The sequence below is a fragment of the Thermobia domestica genome, chromosome 17, assembly GCF_964235325.1.
Source record: "Thermobia domestica chromosome 17, izTheDome1.hap1.1, whole genome shotgun sequence".
Classification (NCBI taxonomy): Eukaryota; Metazoa; Arthropoda; class Insecta; order Zygentoma; family Lepismatidae; genus Thermobia; species Thermobia domestica.
In genome coordinates this window covers 73,412,970-73,439,449 of record NC_137470.1, presented here as the reverse complement: position 1 = coordinate 73,439,449, position 26,480 = coordinate 73,412,970, and the positions used below count along the sequence as shown (strand labels likewise).

General features: G+C 37.1%; 1 protein-coding gene across 3 annotated transcripts in view; it reads right to left on the bottom strand.

Annotated features, from left to right (window-relative positions):
* The window catches only part of Nup153 (nucleoporin 153), a 121,999-nt gene that overhangs the window by 92,269 nt on the left and 3,250 nt on the right, over positions 1-26,480 (bottom strand). For all 3 annotated transcript variants that reach the window (XM_081743451.1, XM_081743452.1, XM_081743453.1), the window contains exon 2: positions 2,470-2,680. In XM_081743451.1, coding sequence (XP_081599577.1) covers positions 2,470-2,680 — 211 coding nt within the window. The remainder of the gene's footprint in view (positions 1-2,469; positions 2,681-26,480) is intronic.

Sequence of the window (26,480 nt, the reverse complement as noted above, 5' to 3'; positions counted from 1 at the left end):
GCACGGATGTACCTAGGTATTCATATTGAACTTGCTGCGAAAAATATACAATAGGGATAAGGGCATAACTTTTGGATGATGGTTCGCGGACGCCCTCCATCTTGAATTTCAACTTTTCATTTCAAGCGATAGGTGGGTGATATCATACATGACCTTAGGCTAGAATTTGCTCAGGATGTCAAATCTGAAATCAGATTTAATGTACAGTAAAACCTGTCAACTTGGCCACCTCTCTAAATTGGCCATCTACTTATCTTGGCCTGGTTTGTCTTGAACCTGCATTTTTCCATAAGACATTCTTTACTTATTACTCTGTAAGTTGGCCACCTGTCTATCTTGGAAGTTGGCCGCATTGAAGCAATATTATTATTATTATTATTATTATTATTATTATTATTACATGAGGATGTTTCTTTTTTTTTTATTTTAGAATTTTGCCTGGAAATGTTTCTTCCACTTTGGTCCATCTTCAGCTTCCTCTTTTAACTTCCAATATTTTCTCCCATCTTTCAAATCATCGATCAGCTGTGTTGTTGTTCTTCCTATTCCTCGCTTCCATCTTTCCTTCTATGGCGTTGTGAAGAAGACAATTTCTTCGCAAGATGTGTCCAATCCAATTGGCCTTTCTACGAAGGATGGTGGCTAGAAGTGTCCTCTTTTCTTCTATCCGTTTTAGAACATCTTCGTTTGTTGCTCTCTCTGTCCATTCTATCTTCTCCATCTTCCTCCAACACCACATTTCGAAGCTTTCCAAATATTTCTTCTCTAACTTGCGTAATGTCCAAGTCTCTGAACCATACAGTCCAATGCTCCATACATAGCACTTGACCAACTTCTTCGTAAGTCCAATATTAAACCTGCTAGTAATGATAAATTTACCTGGGTATCTTGGCCACGCAAGTTGTTATTTTTCTTAACTCTTTCGTATTCCCATATGAGAGCCAAATGTTCGGTCCCACGATTTGTTCTTGGAGGTCAATGGCCAGAACACTATCCTGTCAAAGGGGTGGTGAAGGAAGATGTGAATAAGAAAAAGCACGTACAGAAATTCAGGAAATGGTTGTACGTATTTGTTTACCCTGTCTATTTTGGTAAAACCATTAGGTATATCGGCTCCTTTCATCAGTGGAGAGCTTTAGTAATTCCGGAAAATTCTGAAGGTTAAAGCTAACCATTTCAATTGTCAACTATTGCCACCTGGCAGTTTGTCAAAAGGTAGCGGAGGTCTTGAGATATGAATTCCCTTATTATTTCCCTTAATTCTCAAAACATCCGCTCCAAGGGAAATACTTGTAGATCATTAACAAGAGATGGTAACTACAAAATTAGAATGTGCATGTGTGCCAAAAAGAATAAAAGACATACGTCTAGAATGAACCACCATGAGTAAATTTGTTATTAATAACTGATTTGCTATTTTTCAAAAGGTACCTATGGAAAATATTTGTCACTGCCGAAAAACAATCATATAAACTACATACAAATTATTCAATTTATAATATTGCTTTTCTTGTTTTCAGTCTGAATGACTCAGTGTGCTATAATATCAATTTCAATAAACTGCGTACATATGTTTTGATTTTATGGTTGGTTGGTTTGTGTTTTCAATCCGAATAATTCAGTGTACCAGACTAGTTTTCAGGAAGAGAAAGGTACATATATTAAATATACTGAAATAATATTTTCTAGTACTGGTATTGTTATGATTACTCTATATACATTATTTAAAAGTAGCTGTCGTGCCATTGCTTATTAAAATTTTATAATCAAGTAATACTAGAATCCCTATTCTAAAAACACAACAACCACACTTATTTTCTGTAAGTTGGCCGCCTGTCTTAAGTTGACCGCTTTTCAATGGAACCGATGGTGGCCAACATAGACAGGTTTCACTGTATCTTTATTTGCTGAGAAGTTATTCCTCTTTATTTGGTGATTATTCCTCTTTCTGCAGGTAGTGAACCATACGTTAACAACTGAGGAACACATCCAGATAGTGAAACTGTGGGGTGGGAGAAGTACCCGTGCAGTAGCAGCCGATTTCAATCAGTGTCATCCAGAACGTCACCCTGTGTTACATATGGAGCACATTGTCTAACAGGTAAACATCCATTGTCGCTGTCCATAACTTCTCACTAAATAAAGATACTTGAAATCCGATTTCAGATTAGACATCCTAAGCAAATTCTAGCCTAAGGTAATATATCACATGACCCACCTACAGTTTGAAATATGAAATTCAAGATGGCACCCGTGCGCGAACCATCATCCAAAAAGTGTACCTCTAGCCCTACTGTATATTAGGTACATCAAGTTCAATATAAATACATCCGTACGGACTTTAAAAAGGGTGGTAAAGGACTTTTGAAACACCCTGTATTACCTTAAAATTAAGTTTATCTCTTGCATAAATTTTACCGTTATCCATATTTCAAAATTCGAATCAATGCTGAGATAAAGGATACTTACGCCTCAATGGAATCGTAGGTCGACTTGGGACGGGCAAGACCTGTACACTGTGATCCCTATTGATCTCATCTTCATCAAAATTCAAATCATCTCTGTTGATACGGTCACTTCCATTATCTTCTACTCTTTCCTCACTGGACGGCCGAAGCCACCTTGTCAATGCATGCGGCAAAAGGTTGGAAACTTTTGATGCCACTCGTTTCACGAAAGACTGAAAATTTTGAAAAAAGAAAAATTAATACCATGAACACGGTGATAGACACCGTTAAATATCAATTCATTATTAACAAATCAACCGAATTAAGATATGCTTCGGTTAGTTGGTTTTCATGTTCTTAACACTGAGATTATTGAAACAAAATCAAGATAATTAAAAAAAATTGAGAATGCTCCAAGAGCACTGCCAGCACGAATGTAAAAAGAATTGTTTGTTGTCTACGGGAAATTACTTCTATAAACCAAAGATGGTAGGCTATTAATCATTTATAACTAGAGGAAGAATAATTGCATATGGAAGCTGGAATGCCTAAAAAACAAGTTGCTTGAGCCATGAGCCTAGATATTAAAACAGTAAGATACTGAATTCAACGATTCGAAGCAGACGGCGAATAGGAATTAGAAATTAAAGCGAAACTGAGTAGACCGCAAGTGACAACAGAAGACGAAAATATTTCGATTATTGAAGCTAACGCAGCAAACCCGTTCGCTGCTGCAACAAACCTGAAAACAACTTTAGGTCTGGAATGCAGTGCAGAGACATATAACTGTATTTATATTCTTTGTTTTGCTTTGAAGGTCAAACTGACAGATGCATATATTCATGCTCGCTTAGAATTCGCGAGGGCACACATCAACAAGCCACAGGATTTTTGTAACCGTGTAATTGGGAGTAATGAGAAAGTGTTTAGTTTATAAGGAGGAGGAAGCCTGTCAAAACGTTATATTGTTTTACGAAGATATGGTCAGAATGGAGGGTTCAAATTTAGAAATTCGCAAAGTATCTTCTCTGTATGACTTACGAATCCCGAGCTCTTTAAATTTCCCGAAAAAATTCCATCACTTGCTCAGATATTTTTTCATGCTCTATCGAATGGTGGGTTCAAAATCGCAAATAACTAACTAACTAACTAACTAACAGACCGACAGACAGACACAGACACACACACACACGCGCGCGCGCGCACGAAGACAGAATTCGGTAACGAACTTTTTAAGTTTTCAGACTAGAAGGAAGGTACATAAGCAGCTGAAAGAACTCACGATCATACTACTAGAAAAAAGCACCCATGCCTTGATTAACTTAAACTGCACATTTCATACTAATTTAAGGATGGTGGATCCAATTACCATATCGCCTATGGAGTCACAAGAAAAAAGACCCCAAACTTGGAATATAGAATATACCGCTTATGCCAATACTAAAAGTGCTCACGTTACAATTCTAATTGCTCTTTTCATACTAATTTGAGGATACTGAATCCAATGAAACTATTTTAAAACACATCCGTCCATGGAGTCATAAGAAAACTTACCTGAAAGTTGGGATATTTATTTATACCCCAAACATGAGGTGACTTTTCTAGGCATCCCACGTACCCGTATGCTTAAAAATAGTTTCAATGGATTCAGTATAAAACTGCAATACTCAAATTAATATAAAAATTGGAATTTAAAATGTATACAATCGTCGGCACTTCTTTACGATTAGCATAAACGGTGTTAAGATATAAATTTGACGTCATTTTTCTCGTGATCTCATGGAAGCATATATTTAAAAAATAGTTCCATTGTTCCAATTAACATATCCATAGAACCATAATAGTTTTAAAAATTGATTCAGCATCCTCAAATTATTATAAAAACGCAATTAAGAAATGTATCCAAGGATGGGCACTTTTTACTGGTGACATGATCTTTACTTCTTTCGGACGTTTTTGTTTTATGTTGAAAAGAGTTTATGATACAAAGATACTTACTAATTTAATGGATGTACATTTTAAAAAAAAAATGTGCTGCTTATCAGATTAATTTGGCATTGGACCACTTTCGCATTCAGAACAGACCTGATGCAACGTGCAATGGAAAAATGAAATTTTTGAGTTTAACGTCTCACGGGGATGTCCTGTAGGCTAAGGGAGACGATGATTAAAGCAAGTGAATGATGATGGAAGAATTGGTGGAATGAGAATATGCGAGGAAACGGGAGCACCCGAGAAAACCCACGAGCACGGTGTTGCCCACCGCCAACGTACTTCGCCGGGGATCGAACCAGGGACCCCACGTGCCAGAGGTAAGCGCTCTACCACTGAGCCAACGTGTCCGCGCAACGTGCAATGGAATCACACACGTGAAAAATTACACCAAGTAAATGATAGCAAGTGAAAAATTACACCATTCCACGTACAGTACATTACTCCATTGCATGAGAAAGAATGGGTTTGGAAATGTGCGCCGAATTTGTGCCCCAAAACAGACCACACACGTTCAATTATGGTCAAGTCCGAGGATTGTGGACAGGGCGTGGGATATGATCAACTCTATCCCAATGTCCCTCAAACCACGCGGCCACAGCTCCAATTGTATCAATGAGCGCCTTATCAGGTTGGAATATCGCGTCTAGTGTTGTAAAATTTCCGGAAATTATGAAACGGCTGGTAAAAACCGTTTTTTCCGGTTTCTTTCCGGAAAATTGGGAAAAAACAAAAATCTTTGTATTAGGTTAGTTTTGTGGAACCGATTTTTTTTCCCCCGAAGACGTGAAAAATGTAAATTGAGAAATTTCAATATTGTGAATATTTAAAAAAGAAGCATTCGAAAATAAAACAGTTGTAATTATTCTTGAAAATTAATAGTCTGCGGTTATTTCCTTTATCTGCCTTCTAGTCGTTTATTCCTGGTTGTGAAATTTTACAACTGCATACACATCTACCATCATGAAACATTTCTGTTGCAACAAATAGGGATCTTGAATGAAACTGAGTTCTTAATGTGCTCTTTGATTTTAATTTTCCATTACCCATTTTTTTTTTTTTTCGGGAGTTTACAACACTAATCGCGTCATTACCTGGAAACAACATCTGGGCCTAAGAATGCACATGGTCCCCTAAAATGACAGCATAATCACGGGCAGTGACGCGACTGGTAGGAGTCAGCACAGAACCCATTGAAAACCCGCATCATCACAGAGCCGCTGCCATGTTTCACAGTTGGGGGGAGACACTGCGGACCGTACACTTTTTTGGGCATCCGCCACATGACCTTGTTTTGAAATAAGATGAGTGATGTCCGTTTCCAGTGATCAGCGGTCCATGTTGTATGTTTGCAGCACCATCCGCGTCGTGCTAAAGCCTGATATTCTACTGTATTATCAGCGGTTTCGCCCGTGCAACCCGGAACCGTATGTCCTTATTGTGTAACTCACCCCGAACTGTGATTTTCGACACAGGGTGTGATAGTTACTGCTTGAGTTCCGCTATAATCTGCACCGTAGTCACATCACGGTTCTGAGTGATAATCAGCTTTAATGCTAGACAGGACTAGTAAGCGTTCTCTTCCGATCTGTGTTCCTCCGTCGATCTGGTTTTGAAATGAGTTTTTCTTAGGTCGTATCCGTCTTCGACACTGTTCTTCGCAACATAACCATACACTTATCACTTTCGTCACGCTCACACCATATAACAGAGCACTAACAGTTTACCCTCTTTGGAAATCAGCGAGATCGTCCAATTTACAGTATCAGAGTCTGCTCAGTTCACTGCATCCTACCGTTTTGCTGTTTCTAACGTACTGCAGAGCTGACTCTAAAACACCACTACAAGCAGCTTTGCGTTGCAGTTGACGCTTGGATGTTGCCAACCCAAACACAAGACGTTTCCATTACATTAACGAGGTTCTATATATTGTATGAGTGAATATTTTTTCTTTAAAATCACAAACACTAAGTCCCATTTCCCACCTCACTATGAAAACTGACAACAGAAAAACAGCAAACTTATTAATAAATACGTCCGCCACGAAAGGGACGAGACAGACAGTGATAGGTGACAAAATCGCTAAGAGTATGATTTTTGCACTATTACTATATGAAAGAATTCAATGTGGCAAGAATCCCATATATCACCGTCTGAGATTCAGCACCGCGAGAGTAACATTTCACCAATTTTACAGGAGAGAAAAAAACTGTTTAAAAAGTAACTTCGCCTCAGTATGCGCGGTATATGCTGGTGAAGAAAACGTCATTTCCGCCTCCTGTTTAGCTAGCTGGTTATAAACAAACCAGCTTTGAGCGGGTTATATAAAGAAGTTTACATTGTACTCGCCTCTAAAAATGATTTGTTTCGCTTTCGATATAACCATAACAGCTTAAGAGATATATCATTTTTTCTCCAAGTATAAAATTAGAAATATTGTACTATATAATATATTAAAGAGAAGCAATAATAATCCATATAATGATTAATTATTTATTGGGCGAACAGATATGTCTCCATCTTTTTGAAGGACACTTTCTGTCATTGCATATTCTGCCAGAAGGAAATTAAAATACTCATACTTTTACCAAATCTCCCTTGCTCTGTCTTTCTTTGTTTGTTTGTTTGTCGCATTTTTAGGCTAATTTCGCTAACTGTTTAATATATATAACTAAAATCTTTGAGCAGTGCCTGCCCCAGCATGGAGTGTGATACTCGCCTGCCTCCGCTCTTTCCAAGCCTCATCAGCGCAAGTTCGATAATAATTTTACCCTTGTGGTAACATATGTGTGTAAAAAATGTGAATCTCTTAATATAATTGCGATTTGCAGCCAATGGACGATTTTCTAGCTGGCGTTACACATATACCGCATTTAAGTAAGCACAAGGTAATCTAACCGTAGCTTACCGCATATGGATGTTGGTAAGAGTATAGTACAGGCAATGTAGTAAAGCTTAAACCGGACTTGTTAATTTGACAAACTATAATTGCACCATCCTATCCATCCTATCGATCTATGCTAAGTGCGCACGAAAAATACGGGATCATTTTATTGAAAATTTACGTCTAATCTACGAAAATAGTTCTGTGCAAGAAAATTATTTATGTAGAGGGAGAACATAGAAACAGCGTTAAAAAAAAGGTCATGGTACTGAGAAATTGAAATGCAGATCCACTTGTAGTGACTACTAGTCCAGGTTGGTGTGTGATTTTCGTACTTGTCTTTTTTTCCCCACTCATACCAAACTTCACTGATCCACCTGCTCCCTACAGATGCATCCTTACATGCGCTCGAGCTTCAAGATGCCCTGAATCATCATAGATGTAATGTTAAGTGAAGTGACCACCCAGCGTAAGTTGGTACGTGGTTTCCTTATGAGTTTTAATACATGTATATGCTGGCATGTTCCAAATCTGTATGCGATTCGTGGCAGATGCAAAGAAAATAATTCGGATAACATTACATAGGATAGTTAGAGAATTATACCTTGGCGTCCTTCAACTTTACCAGTGTCACGGAGGGAACAGGCACCCACTAACAAAAGAACGAAGAATAAAGTAGGAAATTATTTCCACGAAGAGATGCTAAGTTTCTGAGATCAAGTATTCGTGATTGTATGTTCTTAAATGCATTCGCTATTCTAGTGTTGTACTCCTTTGCTCCGAATATCTGATCACTAAATTTAAAAAAATCAAGTTTTTTTTTCATATTAAACATTTTCATTGAAGCTAAACAAACACTATGACAAAAGTATATAGCATAATAATTTTCGATAATTTTAATTAACTCAATCTAAAATTATTATTAAGGGGCGCTCATGGACGTACATGCATGGGATTCTCGTTCAGCTGTTGTCCAGCAAATTATTGTCGATTGCAGTAATTAAAATGTAGAATAATTTTGTTTCATATTATGATAAATATGCTTCCTATATACATAGGGTAAATATAGTCACTGCTATTCGTGAATAATCTCGTCTTTTTTTTTCCCCCCTCATAATTTTGTCTTTCGCAAGACTCAGAGGTGGTACATATAACGCCATTGAAACTCCCTTAGCAACCACCCTAGCAAAGGTTTGTTTGTAACCAATATGGCTGCGCCCAGTAAAATTCACAGCAGACGACTTTAGCAGCGTATTACTTTGAGAGAACAACAGAGCCATCTGTCGTGATATAAGTGTACTACTGGACCAGATTGTGCGCCATCCTCTATTGATTCTAATGGTATCAAAAACCCATATTTGCCAAAATTAGAGACATCCGGTGTTTAATCTCAGACGACGATATGCTTCGAAGCGAAAAAGTAAAACTCTAAGACCTTGAACAGACATTGTTTCCAACCTAATCGTGTGATATATCATTGGAAAATACATTTTTATTATCTTTCAAACAAGATGTATCCGCTCTACGTAAGGAGTAGTGATGCATGAAAGTTTGCGGTACATGCCAAAAGTTAACGCTTTTTCTCACTTTCAAGTTTTCATAATTCTACAAACTAAGTCAGACGAAAAGCATCCACCCCAGTTACTTCCACCTACTAGCTCACAATATTGGCTGAGTCAACACCAATTCTGTGCCATTACCAAAAACTGATCCCAGGACCAAGTATGTCGAAGACATGTGTCCAAACCACTCCGAACTAGAAATCTTTAACCTAATTCCTCACTCTAACAAGGTCCTATTGACAATAATTTGCTCTATTCTAAAACTGCAAGTAGTGTGCAATACACAGTCAGCTCTACAAAAACGCTAGCATCAATACTTTCTCACTCCCCTCACAGTCTATCAAAAATTAAAAACACGTAAATAACACTTTTAAATTCACCTAATTAAGGAAAATTAGGTACGTTCTGTTAACTCGACTTTATTTTTAGTTTAATTATCGTACGATTTAAAGAGATACGCCTAATTTTACTTAGTTCCCGTTGTAATAATAATAAAAAAAAAAAAAAATTAAAACCAACAAATCCGACCTTCAGTAATTCCATGTTGAATGTGGACTGCTTTTTTTGTTATATTGAGGGCAAGAATGAAGTTAATTCCTTTTCCAGTTGTAGTATATAAGGAACTATTACGTTTTCTCCTGAGTGTAGCTCAATAAGCTAATGTTGCAAACGAGTTCAAAGACTAAAATACGTTGAACGGGTTTGCTTTGGCTGGCTATATAGCAAAAAAGGACACATTACTAGCTGCTAGTTTGGGTAGTCTTATATATCATGTTATATGGTACGCCAAACACACAGAATTATCTGGATGATTCCAGAATGTACTGTTATATTCTGGAATAATCTGGATCGTTCTACATTGTGCAAGAAGATCTTTCATGATTTGGAAAGTTCTATATAAAGAAAATTCAAAAGAATGGAAACATTTCACCAGTTGCAACTTTGTTTAGTTTATGGCTTTTAATTCCATCATATTGAGCATATCTGTCCGAGAGTGGACTTTTACAAAATCATTATGAAAAATTCCAGAACCAAAGTGGCGTGTTCTTCTCTCCAGAATATGTAGTACCCTTAAAGATACTACTTCTATAAAATTATATGAATTTTTGTGGTTGCTATTTCTGAGTCGTATGAAAACGTAACGTAATGTAAAAAAAGAGCAATCAAAGCATTAGCCACGAAAGTTAAAATAAACACCATGTTTGTAAAGCCTGTTATACTCTAAAGTAGAAGTTTTCCCTTTGAGAGAAAGTAGTACTGTATGGTACTGATCAACAGTCACAAAATCAAAGTTCTTGGGACTGGTGTTTTTGGATTATTTCGTTTATACTTAAAAAAAGCTATAGTAAGCGAAATTCAACATACACATTCAGAGAGATTAAAATTTTAATCAGTAAACTATTATCTTTCAAATAAAACGAAAATAAACGGAATATCTTGAACCGTTCCAAAGATCTACGTTGTTAACGAGATCGGTTATGCCTGATTTCTCCCAAAAGTCAGAGTCTAAACTTGTTCTTACTGGAAAGAACAAGTAGAAGTAACAGTAAGTACTGAATCCATTAGTCAATTTCTTGTAAATACAGGTAAAATATAATGCAACTAACAAACCTCTACTCTGAACGCTTGGTTAGGTAAAGCATGGACGAAGTTTGAAGTACAGCCACTTTTTCGTGGTGAGTTCTGGGTCATTCTCCTCTTACAAAACGGGCGAAGAGCAGAGTGAAGCACAGCCGTTTTCCGAACACATTGCGTAACCGGTAAACATTAAAATACTAATTATGTTTTAATATATTTAACATTATTGAACCATAAAATAAATATGAAAAACTATAGTGTGTCGATCATAGAATTTTCAGTAATACCTAATAAATAAATAAAATACGAAAAATATTAACTTTCGCCAATTTCTGAGAGTTTTAAGTGCGATGCGCTACCGGAAGACATCAATCGATTTTATTTATACGTCTTTTTTCCTATTACAGAAAACAACTTTACCGCACTATTACAGCAGTTCCATTAATTCTTTTCGACCCACACTAATACAGATAATTGGTTCTCGAGCTACAGGACACTAAAATGGAGTTTGAACTTAGTAAAATGAAAAAACATCACTACATGACGATCGACATAACACACCCGATCTTAATCAAACCTGATATTGTGGTAAAAGTTAACGAGCTTTGCAAACATTCGAGCATAGTGTGGAATATTATTGTGTACATGTCTTTAGTTTCCAAGTTATTGGTCATCAAAAATCAAGAAATTTCACTCAAAGCGAGTGGTGATACAGCTTCACAAGCTTACTACGCATATAAAATATTATGCTGTGCAGATTTTTGGTCCTCTAGTTATTAGCCATTGAAGTAGGGAGCCCAAAACCCCAAGTTGAACACCCAATAACTGACGAACATGCATATTAAGGTTGCTAACTTCTACCAATATTTCAAATTTGGTCACGCGGGGCCCTTCAGTTCCAGAGTTATTGGGCACCAGAATTCGAGCTTGCACATAAACTTGATACGGGAAGTACATGTATTTTTTTAATTACGATGAAGATGTCCTAACAGTCAGTGAAGGACTTTTTTCCGATAGAGGAAAGTATATAGAGAATAATCATTCTTCTAAGAAAAGTGTATTATTTAACGCGACTACAAATTTTGTTCCTACATTTCAACATCACCTCAATTTTGCTATATACATAATCTAAATGAATACAGTGAACACTTCAAGAATTTACGTGAGGGAATTTGTGATATATTACAGTCACTAGTCCTTTTTGTATCTTTAACTACGAAATTACTGAACTGAATTGGCTGACTAAATAGTCTTCGCTTTCGTTGCATTCAACGCTGCATAGCGGAAGCTCATCCAATTCTCCACGAACTCTTAGACCAGACTCCAGCTCTAACACGTTACGCATATTCACAATCAGATCACCTTCTTACTATCTATGAACATGATCAGGCCACCGACATTATAACCCCTGTAGTTGTACATATTTTCGCCATCCATTCGTTCATCCTTTGCACATAATTTCATGAATTTCCTATGTTTTCTAAGGGCTCCAAGTGTCTAAACCAGCTCTGAGTAGCAGCAAAGCAGAAGATTGACAACATCGTCGAAAATGAACATGATAACACCCTTGTGTTCTGTTATCTGCACATTATTTCATCATACACTGTATATTATATATCATGCCTGACCAGATTAATATATCAATAAATAAATCTTGATACCCATATCCCAATAAATGAATGTTCAAGACCCAACAGAAGGCATTAGGCTTCAGATGGGAATGAAATTGCACTTTAAAAAAACAAATAAAAAAATTAGTAGTTTTCCGCAGGTATGTACATTGTGGACTATTTTCTAATTATGTATAATCTAGATTGATATACTTCTTAAGTTATAACGATACATTTGCTAAACCTATACATGCACTTTACACTTTCTTATATCTAACTGTTTATAGTACAAATAAGTAATTTCAGCAGAATGCAATGCTTTTTCAAAATATTCTTATACACATGGTTCAACTATTGACAGTATTCAATTGAATGACTAAGTTCACCTATTTGCCTGTTTGGAAAGGATTTCGTTAGTGTAATTTACACACAATAAGTAATAATATTACAGTAATGAACTGTTTAAGGACAAAATCTATGGTTAATATTATTTTTGGGAAAAACAGGTCAATCCTTTTGTGCCTGTTACTCTAATAACAAGTGGTTAACACTACGTAACTGTAGCGACATTTGAGTTAGCGATAGATCAGACGTGGCCCTAGCGCCTTTTTACGATTTTGGTGCTGCTAAGAAAAGCTAGTTTTGTTTGTAAATCTAGTATGGCTTCCTTCCAAATAGAACCAAAGGTGTGCTTTCAAATTTTTCAACTTATTTTGTAAGCGTATTAATGCGAAGATCGTAAGATGCTCCCTGGTGAAGATACCTATCAAGATACAAATGCAAATGTCAAGAATATCAGAGAAAATCTCGAAAAAGGTATCACACTTAAGATTTATGTGGTTGTTCCAACACTTCCTGCACTAACTTTAAGACCTGAAATGAATGGAGAATAGACATCGAATTTCGAGCACCAAATAGACTGCAAAGTAATAGAAATTTTGCTTACAAACACAAATGCATTCCCATGGGGGAAAACGTGTATCAAAATCAAACTTCGGCATGTTAGAATTAACATAAATCTATTTATATGGACTTGTTACGATTAGCTTAATTACAAAGAATGTAGAGCACAAAAAGATATAATCACTAATACAAAACAGACTTTTGTGGTACTTATGAGATAGTATATCCTTTTGCTGTTAAGAAATTGATGCTTGCTTCAATCGATGTTGTTCCTTCAAAATTCGGCACAGTGTCTAGTTCACTACGTGCGTAACGGCCAGCGTGTGCTTGAACACACAGCGTTCTGGTTAAAAATCGTACTCTCAATTACCTCAAATGTCAGTTTTTATACTTGCTTTGTCTGCAAACGGGTTCTCAATGCCTAATAAAGTTCGACTATTCTCAACAGGCTGACAGATTCACTACCAGAACCATCCCACGATTTCAGAGATAACTAAGAACAATGCATTATCGCATAATACGAATAAAGAAATGAGAACAGCTTTCCACTGCACAGCAGATTATCCCAATAATTCAACTTCACTAAACACAATTACGCTGACAATTCGAATCTGATGAGAACTCCTTTGTGGCCTATATGGTTAGTGCACACGTCTTTAGGGTGGGTGAACCGGGTTCGATTTCCGCTGGGAGCTAACGAGGTCGGATTTCACGTTAACCTACAGGTCCACGTCTCTCATAACCTCGGTGCTGAACGGAACACTGAACTCCAAATCAACCAACTGAATCTGATGATTCAACTTCCTGCAATTCCTGACTTTCGCTATATCATTATAACAATCAAGTCTGACATTCCTGATCTTCAACAAGCATTTCAACACTAATTTGAGAATGATAACCCTCAATATTTCAGAAGTACTCCACGTAAATGTTAATTATAATTCACACAAACGCGATTGTACTTTACTTCTTTGGACTCTAGAGCAAGGGGTCCAATGGAAAATAAGAAAGTATTGCAAACATTGGTTCAAAGGGAGGGAGAGACCCTCCAAAACAACTCTTGCTACGCTACGCTCAATTATAGCCAATGACAACCTGCACTGAACTCCATTACACGAGAGGGAACATGTACAGATAATCCAATTTCATTCCTCCAATTAATAACCAAAGAATGTGTAAGAGGTAAACATATACAGAAAAGCAAACATCGCCGTCTAGTATTATTATTTTCAGCGATGTGTCCAGGAAATGATTCTCTGTATCGGAAGCCAATGCCAAACAATGATAATACAGCTCCGATTATTCAACAATTTTCTTCATAAGTTCTCACAGTGGGTGTTCACTAAAACGATTAAAATAGCTTCAGTTTATTAGTAACATTACCATAAGCCACAGCATGCTGGTTGGGCGACCAAATTAATACGCAAGAGGCTGGTAATTTCAAATATAATAAATTTCTTATATATATAAATACACTAATTTCAAATACAAGCATATTCTTTCTCTTTCTCACCTATTTGAGATAACTGTAAGCAACGAAAGTAGAATTTGCAATAAGCAAACAAAAAAAAAAAAAAAAAAAAGTCATGCATTACCGTATTTTCTAAATAATAATTATTACTAGCTGAACCTGCGCTGTGTATACAGTGCATCATTCACATATTTCTCACATCTGTACATGTCCTTCTATAGACACAGGTACAGAACGTCTTGCTAAAAGTCGGTAAGGGGTACCATAAAAGAAAGATTTTTTTTCAATTATTTCTTCAATATCTCAGTATGCAAGACTTGAGCCTACTTCCGGCTGGAGTTTCTAATTCATGTATGATCACTGTTTTCTTTCTTCTTGATGCAGTATGTAATCAGCAAATACATTACACATACATTAATTATAATGTCAGTGATACACGGTGTTCATTGGACAAAACACTACAAACAAGAAAGATTCAGCTTAGACTGGAGAAATGGTTATCCTTCGTTTTCCATTATCATTTGGCAATGAAACAACACCGGAGAGATATAATAACCCCGTATAAAAATGTGTGGTGCTGGAATGTATAACTCGAAGGGTATGATGCTTTTTAAAATTTTAATACTTCCAGTGTACCCCTAAAAAGTGTAATGAAGAAATAACGACATTTTTAAAAAAAGAAAAATACTCAATTAGAACCGAAAAATTTACACAAAATTTGTAATCGATTAGTGAAAACGGCATCTTTCTAGAGCTTGTGGTTTTCGAGATATCATTATCAAAAGATTTGGCCACACACATTCAAACTTCCACAAACATATAAACTTTTCTTGACCACAAAACATATAAACCTAGCATTTTAATATGTAGATAGGTCTTGTTTTAATTACAGAAATCAGAAAGTGAAAGAGATGAGAACAGCAGAATATGTATGCGCGTTCATGTATGAACTTGTTATGAATACACTCTCTACTTAACTCCTAACTCCCAATTTAATACAATGAACACAGGTCACAAACTCTTCACACGAAGAGTAATCAATGATAATGATTAAAATCTATAAACTAACAATTACCTATACTAAGATAAACTTAAAAACATTTTATTGAGTATTAACAGTCTTTCAAATACAAGTTTTCACAAAACTACCCTCTAAATGACTGTGATTTTTTTATTACTCGCTTTCATAAAATGACATGTAGTTTTTTACTACTAATATGCTCACGTAAGCCTGCCCAAAGTCATAGCTTAATGTGATAATCACACACAGTGAGCTTATTCATTTTCGAATCCAGCTGAGAAACACACTGAATGGAGCCAAGTAAAATCAGTATTTTATTTCTTTCAACTATTTTACATATTATCGATATATGGACCTAACTAATTGTATGGCCTATGGAACCTGGAGGTTCAATGTCGCGTTCACAAAAGCTCTAAATTGACTACTATCCTTAGCCAACTGGATCCAGTTTCTACTTTATATTCCTATTTGAGAGATCCATCTTTACATTGTGCTCCCATCGGCGAAAAGATCTTCCTAATGGTGTTTTCCGATTGGTGTTCCAGTTAAGACTCTGAAAGCGTTCCTACTTTCTTCCATTCTGGCTACATGACCTGCCCACCTAAGCCTCCTAGATTTGACGACCCTAACAATGTTTGATAAACCGTATAAATTATGTAGTTCCTCGATTTGAAGTTTCCGCCATTCCAATTCCCGTTCCTCTTGGATTCGAATATTCGTCTCAGGATCTTGTTCTCAAATACTTTCTAGGGGGGACGAGTCTCTAATTAGCAATATTACGACTAACCGCCCTGCAGCCAGTGATTTTCCGTTTGAGGAGATTGGCACAACTAATATGTTGACTCACATCCAGATAAGTGGACAATTTACTGGTTACAAAGGAAACAGGAAATTTCTGAAAATGGCTTTATGTCAGAAATATGGTAGTCAATACAACAATTTCAAGCCTACTTCTGAGGATAAATTAGTCTGAACATGTCATTCAAATTTGTAAGAAGAATTTGATGAAAGTTAAGGAAATGATTCATCGTCATGTTGTAAGATTTTTTTAAAAAAGTATGTGCCTGTAATTCTTATTTAGTAAATATATATATGGGAATTTATTGATTGTCTACTTATTCAGTTATTATACAACCCTATAAGTTCTCTGTATATTTCTCCATAAATAGAAAACCTACAAGTTAAAAAAAATAGAAAAACAGAATTGTAAAAACTTTTTTGCTTTTATACGCTTGAAAATTTCATGTTGTAATTTTACTACGCCATTACTAAAACGCTTGGCTTTTTTGTAATTCGACGCAGAAAGCTGAAAAATGTTCTGCTTTGGGACTTAAAACCATCTATGTGATTAGTTGTAGTACTTATCAAAGCACTTTTTCGAAATAAAGCCTCTTGGAAAAAAAGCCAAATTTTCAATCCCTTGGAATTTTGTCCCGGTTTGAAATGTTATATTATGATCCTAGTGTTAGACATCTACCTTAGATATATATTGCTAGGTCTGTCTGACTTGCGTTATTACTGTTGTGGACACTTCTACAATTTGGATTTTTGACACTTTATCATCCTTAGTTTGCAATACCGAATAAGGCAAGGTTCTAGAGGTACAGACCCACCATCCAGAGGCCAAGTTAGGTGAACTACGACAAAGTTAACTATTTCAAACTATTAACTAACCAAAATACCACTTGCATAAAATGATTTCTTCCAATAGTTCATATTATAAAATAACAGTGGAAGTGCAGAGCCACCCCACAATCCCCAGATGTATACCGGTATAATTTTAGAATATATGCTATTAGAAAAAATCTTTGAATGCAAGTGGAATTTTAGTAAATAACTTTGAATCATTTATTTTGTCGTAATTCACCCAATTTACCTTAAACAACAAAACAATCAAGAAACATAACTAACATCAGACAATGCAAAAGAATAAACCCATTGCGAACAAATGAATCTCAAAGAACAGCAAACAGTATACCACAAAAACGTTTTGTAAACCCGTAAAACTCAAACACACGTGAAACAAGAAATAGAAAACTAAATGAAACTATAAAGTGTACAGTCCGCAGCAAAAAACCTGCAACATAAGCATGTAAGTTTATTGTGAAACCACGCCTAACAGCGTAGGGAATCAACATAACGTCTAAGTGGCACGTATCACGCTAGGAGAAACCTCGGCGTCCTCCCCTGCACACTTATTTTGGAGCAAAAAACTTCGTCGTTTCACAATAAACTTACATGCTCATGTTGCAGGTTTCTTGCTGAGGACTGTACACAGAACACAGAAGGTGTAAAGCAACATATTGCAATGTATAAATACTTCGACACATTCACACAATACAATCACATAGAACGTCTACCGCCAATGAAGAATTCGACATCGACTCCAAATACGGAAACAAAACTGAATCGAATTTCGAATAAAATAAAAAGCAAACTAAAATAAAATTTATGCACATAAAATCAAGGAAATAAGCTTCATTTATCTAAAACTAGCAGCGTTCACCCCGCTTCGCTGCGGTCACCCCGGAACGCAATAAACTTTGTTACTTAGATAATTTTTACTTTTTCGCTTTCAAGTGATATGATAAAAACCATAGAAGATTGCAGTAAATGTTAACATTATATCGCCTGTCATTTATGTTAACCCGCCCCGCTTCGCTGCGGTCACCCCGGAACGCAATAAACGTTGTTACTTAGATAATTTTTACTTTTTCGCTTTCAAGTGATATGATAAAAACCATAGTAGATTGCAGTAAATGTTAACATTATATCGCCTGTCATTTATGTTAACCCGCCGAGTGACACGGTCATGCGGGTTGCATATAAATACGTTTATTTTTACCTATGATGAACTAACAAAGGATTTGTACGTTATGGACACTTGAATGGTCAATTATCTCAAGACACTGGTAATTAAAAATTAAAGTGATATGATAAAAACCATCTAGGGTCCAAATCCTAATAACCCCCCAAAAATGAAAGAAATTGGTTCAGCCGTATTAGCGTGATGAGGGAACAAAGGATTTGTACGTTCTCTTTTATATATAAGATTATAATTAATGAAAACATTATTATTAATCTATGTATAAAACAATAGACCTACATAGACTAGTGAGGTTAAGGAAGCAAATATTGCAGTGGACTCTTCAAAGATTGAAGTTCATTGTTCCTAGTTTCGGTAATAATATAATTCAACGATTAAAAAGGAAAAAAAAAAAAACTAGAAGAATAGAATGAGAAACGAAAAGGAACCAAAATTAAGTACGTGAAATATATTTCATTAGTTTTATAAAGGGAGACCTGTGTTCTAGAACCTACCATTGAAAAATAAATGTGATATTGTTAGATCTTGTTTAACAAGTAGATCTGAAATATCTAACGAACTGACGTAGTGCCATTTGAAAAAATAGACCTTCATGCTGGCTTGGCAATACTATTTATGTAATTAACATTACTAGAAAATGCCCTAAAGAAGGAACACAAAATTAAATAGGAAGATTGCTTCAGGAGCAAATAAATTGAATGCAAATGCCACAATAACAGAAGAGATGCGTTGGAATAGCTTTGAGAAAAGAGAACTAAAATGAAACACTTAGGAAGACTATAGTTTATGGAACAAACCAGAATAACGTAAACAGTAAATGAGGATACAAAACATCAGGAAAAGCGAAAGTGGCTTACAAGAGTAAGGAAATTAGAGAAGAGAAATGATCAAACTCCTCGCTAGCAGAAAGAGAACTACAGAAAATGGGGGAAAACGGCAGAAAAAAATAATTACAGAAAAAGCATAAAAAAGACTAGTATGAAGAAGCAGTTAAAAAAGGAGCAATCTGAAACAAATATACATAAAAAATCGCTAAGAAAATATTCGCAGCAATTTAGTGTTCAACGCCTGAACAGCGAGCCTTGGAACAGGGGGGAAAGACTCAGAAAATGTAAGTAAATGAAACATGTTATTTCTGTTCAAGAGAGATGAAAAATGTAACACTTCATCTTGGAATGGAAAGAAGCTAAAGCTAGGGAAAGCGTCGAAGAGGAACCGAAAACGGGAAGGAATTATATGAAAAGTAAATAGGGAAACAAAGGAGTAACTGAGATTTTGGTCAAGAGTAGAAGTGGATAAAAACAGCTAGCGATATATTTATTTTATAATCCCATGATAAGCAACACTTCCGAAGAGAAAAAAGTATTTTAAAAAACTATTCTTAAATGTGGAGGAAGTCGTACAACGTGCCTCTGTCGATATTTGCATGCTACAAAATTTCAGCGTTCTTTATACAGGGTTTGGCCGGAAAGTAGTAGGACTTTTTCTTTTTTTAATTTATTCACAATTTTGACACACAGATTTCAAAATATGTCCCTTCTGCATCAACACAGCGTTTCCAGTGACCCTACCAATGACTGAAGGTTCCCTGGGACGCAGAAAGTGGAATGTTCTGCAGCTCCCTTGTAACGAACTCTTGAATGACCTGGACCGAGCCGTGGTGCCGTCTTTTCATGACTCTTTTCAGTTGGGAGAAGAGGAAGAAGTCTACAGGAGCGACATCTGGGCTATAGGGAAGCTGGGGAAGCTTTGTGATGCCTTGTTGTCTGGAAGTCCAGGACAGCAAAGGCAGTGTGGCTCGGTGAATGGTCGTAAGGAAGCTTCCATGATGCAGCGATTGCTGGACGGACGCGGGCGACACGTTTTCTGAGTCTTCCAAGTACTTCCACATAGAACGGACCATTCACAGTCTGACCAGGTGGCGCAAATTCTCTGTGAACCACTTCTCTGTAGTTAAAAAGATGACCAACTCAACTCAAAAACATTTGATCGACCTATGGCATCACTCCCACAAGCAGTCTTGATCATGTCCCCGGCGGGAGCTCATGTGGTTCGGATTCCACGTTAATCAGTAGGTCCACGTCTCATATAGCCTCGCTGCTGAAAAAGGACGTTAAACTCAAAATCAACTCAACTCAACTCTTGATCATGTCATGGGTCTTACTCGCAGTATTACCGAATTTGACGCAAAACTGCACCGCGAAACGCTGCTCTAATAAACGATTCATTGTGAAGAAGACTAGGTACTTTGAAAGGGGTTCACCTTAAACTCGATCTACACTCCGTGAAGGCTTGGAGGCTGGTAGCTAAGACCCCCACCACCCAACCAGGGCAGTAATATCTCCCTCCTTCATCACGTTTTGGTGGGGAAAAAATCTGCCCTGCTACTTCCCGGACAAAACGTGTATATTAAAGTTAGAAGGGCGTACGAGAGAGAGTCAAACTTCGGCGAGGGAGGGTTCGCATTGAAGAGATCTAAAATCCACCCTGGATAAGCTCACATGCACTTATATTAATATTAGAACGAGAGCAGAAAGAGTTACCCTAAAAAATAGAGAATCACAATTGAAGTGCATTATCATCACGTAAAATCGCCTTAACCGATTTGCTTTTGTCCCCATCGGAAACTTACAAGAAATGTACGACAAAATGAAGATGAGGTTAATGTTGCAAAATGGAAAAATCAAGTACGATCGCATCCCTCGGTTGTCACAACCTAGTATAGAATGAATTAGTTTTTGAATCCACAACTGAACTACTAGAGCAGAAACGGCATGATGGATTTTTTCTTACTGGAACTGGTGAATTGTCACAGGTGGAAGTAACAAAAGAGTAAAAAATGTACTGCACTGTTTTGTGGGTAGGCATGTTAAAATTCAACATTTGATCATACGTATAGCAACCTCAGATATAAGTTATGTTCTTTATTGCGGAAGTAATTCTTACTATGTGTTACTTAGCCTCACTATACAGTACGAGATTCGGTTCAAAATCTCTTGTCGTCGCGAATTCTGTCGAGGAATTTGAAGCTTAAAATATATAAAACGATAATCATGCCTGTTGTTCTGTATGGTTGCGAAAGATGTTCGCTTACTCTGAGGGAAGAACATAGACTGAAAGTATTTGAGAATAAGATTCTCAGACGAATATTCGGACCCAAGAGGAACGAGAATGGGGAATGGCGGAAGCTTCATAACGAGGAACTACATAGTTTATACGGTTTACCCAACATTGTTAGGGTCGTCAAGTCTAGGAGGCTTAGGTGGGCAGGTCATGTAGCTAGAATGGAAGAAAGTAGAAACGCTTTCAAAGTCTTGACTGGTAGACCCATAGGAAAACGACCATTAGGAAGACCTAGGCGCAGATGGGAGGATAATATTAAGATGGATCTCGCAGAGATAGGAATACAAAGTAGAAACTGGATCCAATTAGCTAAGGATAGAAGTCAGTGGAGAGCTTTTGTGAACGCAGCACTAAACCTCCGGGTTCCATAGGCCATAGAGTTAGTTAGTTTATACAGTACGAGATAAATCCTAGGAAATATCTTAGGATTTATCTTCGGAAAAATGTTATGACATATCTCGTAGGAAAACCCACCGTTTTGTGCCATACACGTGAAGAGTTTTCCTGTCTCACTGAATGACGTTTCTCAATATTATGAAATAGTCCTATTTAATAAAAGTACAAAAATTGATTAATTTCCATGCTCACTACGATATACTGATATTAATACCAAGCGCTATATCGTTAAATTGGATACCTCCTTAGAAACAAAAAATAAATAAATAAATAAATAAAATACATAAATAAATAAATAAAATAAAAGTCAGAAAGGTGCTGGTGTATTTCTGGCGCACCAGTCTTACAGGCAAAATTTATTCTTACAGGAATTCTTACAGGCAAAATTCTTACAGGCAAAGATTTACAGGCAAAATTCAATACTTTGCATGAAAAGAGATTTATAAAGAAGAAACACCTACAAGCAATAGAGTTGAGTTGATTTTGAGTTTAACGTCCCGTTCAGCAGCGAGGCTATATGAGACGTGGACCTACTGATTAACGTGGAATCCGAACCACATGAGCTCCCGCCGGGAATCGAACCCGGGCCTCCCACGCCAAAGGCGCGTACGCTAACCGCTTAGCCACGGAGGAGCTCATATGGAAAATACAAATTGGCACGCAGGTAATAAGTGATTATTGCATTTAAAAAATGCGTAAGATACCATGAACATTAGTTGCTGCTTCAAAATACCTTATTTTCTGTAAGTTTTAATGGAATCAATGACCAACATAAATACTGTATCATCAAAAGAAAACTATTTTCCTTTGGTATGGTTTCTGAACACGGTGTGGTCTTTGGCATGGAAAGTTTAAGTGATATGAGCTAGGACCAAGTCGACAAGATCTGGAACCTTTTTATTATTATTTATTTAACAATAAAATGGATTTCCCATGTGGCCAAAACGCTGAACTAGTCTTTTCCGTAGGATACTAGTGGAAAGCGCGATTTTGATGCATGTGGTCACAGACAGGGTAGAAAAAGTAACGATTTTTTTTTAAACAATCATTTCCTGTTGATTTTCATGATTTAAACTACTTGTATTCAATAATAATAATAATAATAAAATGATTCCTCTTCTTAATTAGTAATCTGCGAGGGTTTCAGATTTCATTATTAAGCCATGTCAGAATAGATGGGAAATTAGAAATTTACCGCTATATATGTTATTTTTTGCAAAGTGTTTATCACCCTCGAGTTACTGAGCAGCAGTATAATATTGTTCACCCAATATCTAAGAGCGGCCGTGATCATCATGATCTTGCGAATTCAATTCACAGCGACTGCAAGAAAGAAAGATAATGTAGGGTAAGGTTAATTGTTCTTTTTAAGTACCTTAATCAGCAAATCAAAGTGAAACATTCACTGTAGAATATGTTACCATTTTGCGAACTCCAAAAACTTTTTACTGCGCTACGAAGAGAGTTGAACGGTTTTGTTTTTGAAATTAGTGAAATTTTTGATCCTCCTATCAAGTTTCTAATCACGATTATCAGTATCTTCTGATTTAAAATTGTAAAACTATTTAAGGTAAACATGTGTACCAGCATGAATTCTACATGCATACAAGTATTTCACTTCAAGCCCTATCCACTTAGTATGACAAAGGTAATATAGCATAAAAGGGAAGGTATCTTAGCAGTAACCTGTTTCTTACCGAAAACTTTTTTTTTTTTAAATATTTTTCTCTCTATTTAATAAGATCTCAAATGTCGTTTAGTATGGAAAGAAAATGTTTATGGCAAATATCTAAAAAGTACATTTTGAACCCGCCTTCTCTCCCATGGGACAGGTATTTGAATCGAGCCTTACCCTCCCCCTCCGTCCTGGCACCCCCACATACATAAGCACATCGTCGGAATCCTCTAGGAATATATTGATATCAAAATTATCTTCCTAGTTTAATTAGGGGCTAAGCGATTGAGGTGTAAACCTTAACGCAGCAGTTGCGTTAATGGGCGTTTAATAGGTTAATATTTATTAGTTCCACTACCATTAACAACCCTGCTTTAAACATTAGTTTTGAAAGGCACAATTAAAGGAAACTAAAATAAATCAGTAAATAAGGCTGACCTAAACCATTAAAAATACCTAGTTCAAGCCTTACTTCAAGTATTTTTTCTCTCCTGCTGTCTTGTTTTCCACTATTTTCATTAAACTGAAGTCAACCTGTGTAGTGAGACGAGCTGTCTCTCTAATATCCAAAACTATTCGCGATGATTGTGGCTACAGAAGGCAATCATTTCTGAATGCTCCATGGATACTGCCCATATTCGCTGAATATTCTTTCAATATCGTAACTGAAGAACTCCAAATACATTCTGAACACTTGATCTTAATATACACCTTAACATTCGGAGAATATTACAGCGCTGCCTGCAAGTTACCTTTAGCAATTTGAAAAATATATAGCACAAGGATAGGTCATAAATCTTGTAGTATTTCAATAATCTACACAGTAGGCGCGTGTATACGCCGTGGTTGATAGTAAGTACATGGTCAAACTGACTCATAATGTAGCGTGGAAAGCGGACTATTTAACACGAAGGCCGCCGCTCCGTCAGTATCTTTAGTCTGCTTTCAGCGGCAGAGACGATGAATGCTCAGCAACGTCTGATACGCCAACCGTTAGTGTCGAACTCGGGAATAACACTGCGGCAGATTCAAAACATTCGTCAAGCGAAAGGGGAGGGCAGTGATACACAGCTCAGCAACTTGGTCCCAGAAATTTCGTGCAAGTTGTAAACATGAGGAAGTTCAGCCGAGATCTGGATGTCTAAGGACGACACGCCATTGAAGAAATCTATTCACAAAGACACGATGATTATCAAACTCGGTATGTCCCAGTCCACCGTGGTGTGTCACTTTCACGTCCCCGGGAAAACAATCAGGAGCTGTCGCATTGTGCTATACAAGTTAATTCCCGCTCAGGCCAGAGGAGAGTGAACGGGTGCCAAGAACTGTTTCGAAATCCGTGCGATGTCAGCTTCCTGAAACGGATTGCCACATTCAAGAGTAACCGTGTATTTTTCCGAAATCCGAGTGTGCAAATACATTGGTTGAACAAGAGCTAGCTTCCAGAACCGGTTATCACACTGCTTGAAAAATGCAATAATAATAATTTGGATATTAACTTTCTGCCCCAAACCTCTCAGTACTAATTACGGTTCGCTATTTGTGTGATGAGTATAATGTGGATATATGGCACAAAAAACACAGTGAATAAAACATGAACCAACTTATGCTAGGTGGTCACTAAAAACACGAATGCTATCCAACCGAATCTGAGCAGAAGCGCAGCATGCGCGTTCGCAATGGTGAGTATACGCATAAACGAGGTCGTTGACAGCGGCTCACTACGTTACAGCACCGGCCGCGGAGTCGTCGATGGATTTGAGGGAGACATCCAATAAGTTGATGACATTGAACTATTACCACACCCATTGCCAGTTCTGACTTTGCCCCCTTCGGATTATTGCCTCGGTTCAGGGCGCACTTACTGAGGTCAGGATGCTCCACCAAACAAAAGGTTGATTGTGAGTTTAACGTCCCTCTTCAGCAGCGAGGCTATATGAGACGTAGACCTACTGGTTAACGTGGAAACCGAACCACATGAGCTCCCGCCGGGAATCGAAACCGGGTCTCCCGCGCCAGAGGCGCGTATGCTAACCGCTTAGCCACGGAGGAGCTTTCACCAACGAAAAGGAGGTTATAACAGAAGTGAAAATTTTTTGCTTATGGGAGACGTGGTATGGACAGGAATCGAGAAGGTGGCTACAGACAGTGCAACGCAAGGGGCCGGCTTACAGGCATGTTGCGTACTTGTGACTCATTCTTGTGGATTACAAATCTTAAGGCGTGGCAAAAATGCTGTATATGATAACTATTGCTTGATATTGGCGATACTGGTGATTATCAATATTCGTTAATCACCAATCATAAAATTAATGTCCATAGTTACTACAATAAAATATAGGCTTACTTTTTCCTTATTTTCCAATACTTGTATTCTGTGGAGAAGTTACAGTCACAATGCTGATCGTAAGTATGGTCACGAACTACGGCAATTTCTCGAGACGGGCAATATTGTCGTGATGCCCTCTTATCAGTAGCCCTGTTTCTCACCTGTCTAGGGGCTAGCGCGTACGCCCTTGATGCACGTGGTCCTATGTTCAATCCCTAGTTAGAAAGCAGTGAAATATTATGCGGACTCAGATCGAATTCCACCTTAAACCGCAGATTCACATCTTACACTTCCTTCGTGGTGAAAAAGGGCACTAAATTTGAACAAACAGAAACTTCAGATTTTTTAAAATGATTTCGCAACAAAAGTAGGTCCAAATGTGGCTTTGATTCTCGGTTCTGTGAACAAAATCGAACGTCAAATGTATTTCGGTTCTCTTTCCGAGACATTCTTCCTTATGGTTATGGCCAGCTTTTTTTTTTTTAATTATTATTATTATTTTACTAGGAAAGCGACTACAACCAATTTTTTTTTGACAGGTTCCCGGAGCAGTTGAGGAGTCACTTCCCAAGAATGATTCAATTCATCAGAGCAGTCCAGGAATCAGTTCCTCGAAACAGACAACCTGTTATGAGGAACTCACTCCCACACTACTCTAGAGA